Source organism: Mesitornis unicolor, unplaced genomic scaffold (genome assembly GCF_000695765.1).
Source record: "Mesitornis unicolor isolate BGI_N332 unplaced genomic scaffold, ASM69576v1 scaffold2694, whole genome shotgun sequence".
Classification (NCBI taxonomy): Eukaryota; Metazoa; Chordata; class Aves; order Mesitornithiformes; family Mesitornithidae; genus Mesitornis; species Mesitornis unicolor.
The window spans coordinates 74,011-81,943 of NW_010181892.1; the positions used below are offsets into that span (position 1 = coordinate 74,011).

At 41.0% G+C, this 7,933-nt stretch overlaps 1 protein-coding gene across 1 annotated transcript in view; it reads left to right on the forward strand.

Moving 5' to 3' along the window:
• LOC104539899 (WD repeat- and FYVE domain-containing protein 4-like) overlaps nucleotides 1–5,338 on the forward strand; it is a gene marked incomplete at its 3' end in the record, with an annotated part of 25,937 nt that extends 20,599 nt beyond the window's left edge. The window contains exons 11-13 of the mRNA XM_010183567.1: nucleotides 1,819–1,998; nucleotides 4,548–4,730; nucleotides 5,251–5,338. Of these exons, the coding sequence (XP_010181869.1) occupies nucleotides 1,819–1,998; nucleotides 4,548–4,730; nucleotides 5,251–5,338 (451 nt within the window). The remainder of the gene's footprint in view (nucleotides 1–1,818; nucleotides 1,999–4,547; nucleotides 4,731–5,250) is intronic.
• Nucleotides 5,339–7,933: the final 2,595 nt, after the last annotated feature.

The following is a 7,933-nucleotide window of genomic DNA, read 5'->3' on the forward strand; positions in this document are numbered from 1 at the left end:
CTGCTCTGGAGATAGGCCTCACAGTTCTTTCTGGAGATATGTTGTGGGATATTTCTCATTAAGGGAAAACTTGGCAGTCTTTGCAGAGCAATAATGAGAAGACTGTAGAGAGCTAAAAGCATGACACTGTTTTTGCATGATTACACATGGAAGCACTGGTGGATTTGAACTGAGCTCAGGTCTAGCCCTTTTTTTCACATTCAGCTTGTAGTTAAAGCATTTCACTTCCAGGTACTTTCTGGGTTAAAAAAAATAAAAAGGGTTTTATTAAAGCTTGTGCAGGAGCTTAGCTTGCATTGACTTGGCAGTTTGGATGCTGTCACATTGGGTATGTTTCCTTTCATGCTTTGGAGGAAGGAGAGGAAATTTGGAGCCCTTGAATGTGCCTTGCCTCAGCCCTTTTTGCAGAGGTCTTGTACAGTTCTCGAGCGCAGGCACTGGGTTAGGCCCAGTCTTTTATAAAGAGACTGTTCTACAGCCAGTCCAAAGCTATTGATGAGTCTCCTTTTCTATGCTCAGTTGAGACTGTTTCTGACCTCCAAAAAGCACTGTTGGAAACACCACTTCATGCCAGTATTTTTAGTTGACAGTTCCCGTGAATGAAATAAATCACAAGCTGAAATTCATCCCTTGAAGTTGCAGGTCACCTTCAGTAGTACATAGCCTGCTGCAACTGAGCTTCTCCACCAGTGGATTAATGTTTGAATACCGTTATCCTAGTAACCGTGGCAAGTGGCAGCACATGTTAGCCAGCAAGAGTTCAGTCTCACAGTCACACACTGGAAAAGAGCATGAGATGTGTCTGCAAGAGTCATCCAGGATATGTGGCTCTCCTGCTCCGTGTTAATCCGAGACAGACCGTGAAGGTGTGCTAATTGTGTCATGTAGAAAAAGCCAGCAGGGAATATGCATTTGCTGTTAAAACCAGGATTAAAACTGGTCAGTCTGATTTTTCACAGTAAGGCAGCTAAGAATTAAGCCCTGAAAGGCCTTTTAGGAAAGTTGTGAAGGACTTTTTATCAGTTGCTCTCCAGGCTTTACTTTCACTGATGGTTATGCAGCAGAAATGTATACTGCAGTCACTTGAGAATGCTGCATTAAAAAATTGTCATCAATATACTTCTATCCATGAGTTCTGCGTATGCTATTAAATTGCCTAAAATGTAGTCTTTTTTATGAAACTGCTTAGGGCTAAATTAAACTCAGCACTCCTTATGTCTCTAGGACCTATAAAACAAACAAAAAAAGGATGTTGGATAATGCTGAAAGAAAAATAAATTTATATATGTGCCTTTAAAGCAAAAATTATCCCCAAATGCTGTTTTTCTTCTTAACTAAAATTGGAAAAATATTAGTACTTATTCAGAGAAAAAGGAAAGAAAAGACTTGGGAAAGTCATTGAAATACAACCTGATAAGTTTTGTTTCAAAACATGTTTGGTTTTTTTTTAAATACTAAGAAATAGTAATTTCCAAGCATAAATTGTACTTAAAACTACATGGACTGAAGTGAAAAATTATGTTTGGTTGCTGAGCACAAAGCACTGTCATAGAGTCTGAAATGTGTGCCTAGGGCTCTGAGTTGGTGTGCAGCTTGGGGCAAATCATTTAATCTCTTGGAGACTCAAACTTTCTCAGCCACAAGTTGAGAACAAGGGTGATTCTCTAAGATCCTTTGGTATTTCCCCCACATGTCTTTTTCAGTTGCCCGAAGAATGACAAGGTTCTTGTTCTTGCTAAGCAAAATATAGTAGGACTGTGGTTCCCTAGTAAATCAGCCACCCTCTGCTGTGATCTGTTGTCCCTTTTTTCCCACCAGCCTTTGTATGGGCACACTCAGGCAGTGACCTGCCTTGCTGCATCTGTGACCTACAGCATCTTTGTGAGTGGATCCGATGACAGAACCTGCATCATTTGGGACCTGAACCAGCTGACGTATATAAACCAGCTTCCTGCCCATGGGGCAAGTCTCTGTTCTGTTGCCATCAACGATTCAACAGTAAGATCTTCATTTATCATCTTTCTTCTGATGTATCCATGAACATTTCATGATAATTTAATGGGTGCTCTTCCCAACATAAAAACATCCTGAGTCTGATACATTGATTTTTTTTTTCTCTCTACAGAGGTTGCTAATAGTGTTCTTAATGATGAGAGGCGAGCACTAAAAGCAACATCTTAGACTAAGTAGCTTAGTAGAAGCATCTTTGGATGAGTAGATAACAGGATTAAACAACTTTCAGTTTACAGAGCATGAAGTATTACCCTCGTAGCTCCTGGATTTGGCTCACCCATAACCTTACTGCCTCCATTATTTCATTAATTTCTCCTGACATTCATGCAGCAGAGCCATGTCAGCTGAGACATGTCAGACCTCAGTCTGTCACCTTAGCTGACAACTTCCTTAAACCTTTACAGTGACAGTGTTTGCTCTTTGCTTTCCCTTCTACTCTCAGGTGTGGGAGGTGCTCTTGATAGCAGTCAGATGGTTATTAATTGAGGGTGGGAATTAAGTAGTCTGCTCAGTGCCAGCTCCCAGCCTGGGAGTCCTGGATAGTGTAAAATGGCCAGTGGCTTCAGTAGGCCGGTTCAGAATACCCTGGTGGTCCCTTATAAAGTCAGCTGAAGCAGTACCAAGCATTCAGAAATGAGTGAGTGGGCTGGCACAGACCACGGGTTTGAGGCCCCAAGAAGATGGAGTCTTCTCCTTTCCTAGGTACCAGCTCACCATTGACAGGAGCCTTTTTAGTTGGCTCCTTTCCTGGAGCTCCTTTTCTGGAGCTGTCAAAAAAACGAGATGGTCTGTGCCAGGAACAACCTGGTGATTTATTCAGGAGCAGTTCTCCAGCTTATTGGAGTGCAAATGGTTAAACTGCTTGGACAAGAGTCTGCAGAAAGGTTATTTTAAAGATGAAAAACCTTAGGAAAGTATGACTGAAACTTCAAGGGAAAAAAGATTAGGGGATCCATGTATTGTGGATGAAAAAATTGGTTTTGACATTAGCAGAAGAGGATGTGTAATTCTGAAATACGTTTTTATTTAGATTTTCTATATATATTTATATATTATAACATAAGGATATAATAAAAATATTAAAGATAAAGATATTTCAATTGTGCTAAATTAAATACTTTGATTGACACAAAATCACATGTTTGGTAACAAGTTTTTTTTCCTGGAAAATTCAGAATAGTTTGAAAATAAAGTTTTGAAGGAAACAGGTTTTGGAACCACATACTCTGGTATTAGAACCCTATACAGCTCTTTATTCTGTGATTGTTGTTTTTTTATGTGATTGTTTTTTATATTTGCTTGAGCATCTAGAATCTCCATTTATAGATCCAAACCTCATAGTATTTTTATCACATAGACACAAATTTAAAAAGCTGTCCCAAAAAGTCTGTAAGCCAAAAGCTTGCTGTAACTAAGGATTTCAGTTGGTTTAAATCCCTGGTCTAGACCTAGATAGCACTGTAGATTATTACCAAATTCCTGAACATTATGTATTCTCATGCAGATAAGGTAGCTGAAATTTAGTCTCTTTAATTGTTGGCAACTCTGTTTCAAATGTGCTATTTGAATTCTGCCCTGCAGTATGAAGAGGCCTGGCCCCAAATGAGGCAGGGCTGAAGTACAGCATTAGCTGCTTTAAAACAGATGTATACTGCTAATTTAAGGGCACACTGGCCATTGCCAGAATCAGATGACTTTGCTTATTCTCTTTGCTGACTATTTAGCTTGTTCTTGGTATGCATCAAAGGTGGAAAGGTTATGTGGAATTTCAATTTGTAACTTGATTGAAATGCTTTTGATAAGATAATTTATAATTGCAGCATGGGCTATTGGTTCTGTGTGTTTCCTGTCCCTAAGGGATTACCTGTGTATTTGCTCTTTATGTGACTTGCACCTGCACAAAAGGGAGGTGAGAAATTCAGTTGCAAAGGATGGTCTCTGGATCAGAACTGCAACTCACTGAATGCTGAGCTGGCCGTTGGTCAAATGCAAAACGCAGTCTAAAAATGCGATGACATTAAGCTCCCTGTGAGGGGCAGAGGAGGATTGTGAAATCACCAAAGGCTTTGCAGCTAAGCAGGTGAACAGTGTGTCCATATTGAAAAGAATGCTTATTTGTAAAACTTAGAGTGCTAGTCCTGGCCCTGAACATGTGCCAGGCAGTGCCTGTCCCTGACAGTAGTGAGGTGAGTCTCTCAGTCTGCTTTTTCACTAAAAGCCTGGATTTTCTGGAAAACAGAAAGAGAACGCTTAAAGAAATGTTTTAATTTAAAAAATGAAAAACCTACTTTGTTTCTGCCTTATCTTGCTAAATCTGAGACCGTTGTATTGAGTTTCTAGGATGGAAAAACGCCAGGATTTTTCACGAGAAAAAAAGTGTCATTTTTACTTTCTCTGGTTTAAATCATCTGCTCAGAAGCAAAACAAAGGTCAGAATTTAAGTCAGAGCAACTCTGTAAATTATAATCAGCATTTAAGAATTGTGAGGAGAATGAGTGCAAGATTTTGAAACATTGCTTCTTGCTTCGTTATAGGGTGATATTATCTCTTGTGCTGGATCTTACCTATATCTGTGGACAGTCAATGGCCAGCTTCTTGCAAGCATTAACACCACCTGCAGCCCTGAAAACCATATTGTTTGCTGCTGCGTTGCTGAAGTGATGGACTGGGACACACGCAGCATCATCATCACAGGAAGCACAGATGGAATTGTGAGGGTAGGTGGATGGGGGAGAGGGTGGATGGTGGAAGCTGAAAATTAGAGTAAAATTTTCCTTCCTATCAACTTTTATCATCCTGAATGGAGGAGTCTTTGCCATTCAGGAAGAGTTTTGAAAATGTACTTTCCATTCTGGTGTGGCTTTAAAAGCAGAAACCCATTGGAAATATGTTTGAGTCTGGGTTTTGAGAGTTGGTTCACACCTCAGTTTATTAAGTCGTACTTTCTCAGGAGCAGGAATTCACTGCTGGTTCCACCTTCAGTCTGGTGGGAGAGCTTCCTGGGTTACTGAGATCCTCATTAGTGTGTCAGCATCACAACCCCACCAGCTCCCTGCATACGTTTCTCCAGTGTGATGCCTCGCAGCACAGTGGCAGAGGGAGAGTCGACCGTGAAATACTGTTCTCATGTTAGAAGTCCAGTTTCAACCCCTTGCTGGGAAGCAGGCAGCCATATCTCTCTCTCCTTGCGTTGTTATAATCCATGCTTTTTCCATTTTTACCTCCTTGCTGTCACAGCTGTGGAAGACTGAATACACCAATACCCCAGATCAAGCTGCTGGACTGAGACGGCAGAGAGGCACAGTGGAAGAGCCAGAAAACACAGGTATGACCGCAGGGTGGGCTGTGAACTGCAGTGTGACTGTGTGCTGCAGACCTTGTTCAGTTATAAGGAAGAAGAGGGTGTGTGAGCACAGTGGTGTGAAGGGGAGATGGTGCAGTGTTACTGTAACCAGCAGCAGAAATAGTGGGTAGCCACTGCCAAACACTAGAGACAGAAACCACCACTGAGCCACCAGTCTCAAGGGCATCCTGCCTGGGTGAAGCTGAAAGCTTCTTTGTAGGCTCTGTCACAAGTTCTCTCAAACTTGATAGATCACCTTTCTGCATAGACCTATGGAACTAGTGAACTGCTCTGGTTCCAGAAAGCCCATTCCCTTGGCACCTCTGCTGATGATCTGTACTAAAGTATCCTGGCATAATGTCAGAGTGGGCAGTGCCAGATCCTGCCTGAGATAGAACAGGAAAGTTTGCTGTCTTTGACACCTTCAGTGAGGTCAGAGGCCCTCCAGACTGGTGGGAGGCCACCAGCAGGCCCTAGTGCATGGAGCTGTTTATTCAAGGCTGTGCCAAACTGAAGCTGATACCCTGGAGTTCTCACAGAGCTGAGGTTAATAAGATGATGGGGCTACAGTGCTGACTGGTATTAAAAGCAAACTCAAGCTCACTTCTCTGTTCTAACAAATACAGAAGCTGAAACCTGTCAGGGAGCTTTAAAGGCACATCCTAAATAGCACAGCTTGCTTCCCTTTGCAGCACATTTTATGAGAGAAAGGAATTGTGGTGTTAGTATGTATAATTTACACCACTTACTTGCAGTGATCCTCATTACAGACATTCTCTATGACTTCGGTTTTACACACAGAATTTGCATAAATGGAGAGCTCAAGATGTAATATCTGCATAAAAGATATTATACAGTAATTGGGCATTACCACTTCAGAAGTGCTGTTCATGTAACTTGGCACCGTTACTTAGATTGCTATTTGAAAATATGTATATATACAGAGGCATATTGGAAATGGCAAACCAGATGCTCTTCCTATCTTTTGTCATGTCTTTGTGAGTAGCTAGAGCCAGCTGCTTCTAAGGAAGGTGCGAGAACATCAGAGATGCCAGATGTGAAATGGTCTGGCTGTAGTAGCTACGTATTTGGTTTCATTGTGATCTCTAATCAGATTGCTGTAAATTAAAGCAAAAGACTTAACATTCCTTCCAAAATCCCTGTAGCATTATGTAGTCATTTTGCAGATTCTTTTAACGTGTACAAACATCCAATTTGTTTTAAGAATTTCCTAAATTCTTGCCCATAACTACCTGTGGCGTTTATTTCCATGTGCGGCCTACTCAGGTACGGCTGCATAGAAATGTCTTTGAGCAAACTGAGATTTTGGCTAGTTTTAAAATGTATATTTTAAACAGTTCTCCAGACTAGGACTCAAAAGCTGCTGATGGGACCACAGCAGAATATTCCTGTTTGTGCCTTTTTCAGAGAGGTTCATAAAAGACAACAAACATTGACCAGGCATCTGGTGGTGTGTAGACACACATGAGCATAATGGTGCATGTTCTCCAATGCATACAGAGAGAGTGTTCTTTATTAAAAAGTTGAGAGGTGTAATCAAAGCAGTGACATGCTCCCTAAAACTATTCAGACTTCAGAATTATTTTAAATGGCCAAATATTCCCACATCTCATTCCACGCATTAAAGAAAATAAAATTAATACAGAACACAGTCATTAAAAAGACCAAAGTAACTATGATTGAGTTACGTTGTTAGAGGTGTGTGTATGTATGTGTGTGTATGTGAAATGTTCTCAGCATTTAATTATTGGTTCTGTTATGAGCAGATTTAGATAAGTTGATAATACCGGGGCTTTATGTAATTTCGTTTTTACTAGGCAATTATGGGCTGTATTATATGCTGGCAGCAAGGTATTGTGGGGCATCTTATTAAGCATAGAGCCAGTGAAAACTGATGAACAATTTTGCTGAACTAGGCATGCAATTTAGAAAGCAATAATACACAAATCCAATTTAGCACACAATTGATACAGCCGCACGTCAGCACATGTAACTATCATACCCACAAATTAAATTGGGATGGGCCTATTTTGCAGAGCACAGGCTGAGATTAAATATATTTGTTCTCAACTTAACAACTTGCTGACCGTAAATAATAACAAACCCATCCATGCTGCCCCCAGACACTTTCTAAATATTTATTTTTAAACCACACAACAGGTAACAAGTGTGGAAAACATCTTGTTCTCTGTCGGGAGCTGAATCCAAGCCTTGCCTTGACTGGAAAACCGAGTAAGACGAGCCCAGCAGTGACAGCGCTGGCTGTATCCAGGTACTGTTATTCCCCTTGCATTGCAGCCGGTGTCCAGCAGAGGACACCACACCAGCCTCGGGGTCTCCACCAGCCTGTCCTAAATGGGCAGTTTAGTTTATTTTATTGTGTTTTTTGTGTTTTGCATTGTTTGGGTTCATTTGTTTTTGTTTTAAATCTCAATTGAATCACTGTGTCTTAGCCAGTCACTCTGGGAGCTGGCTTGGTTAACTGTATTAAGTGAAGGATGTCAGGATAGTCAATGGTTTGACAGGAGACAGTCCAGGAGAAATAGTGTCTTTCAG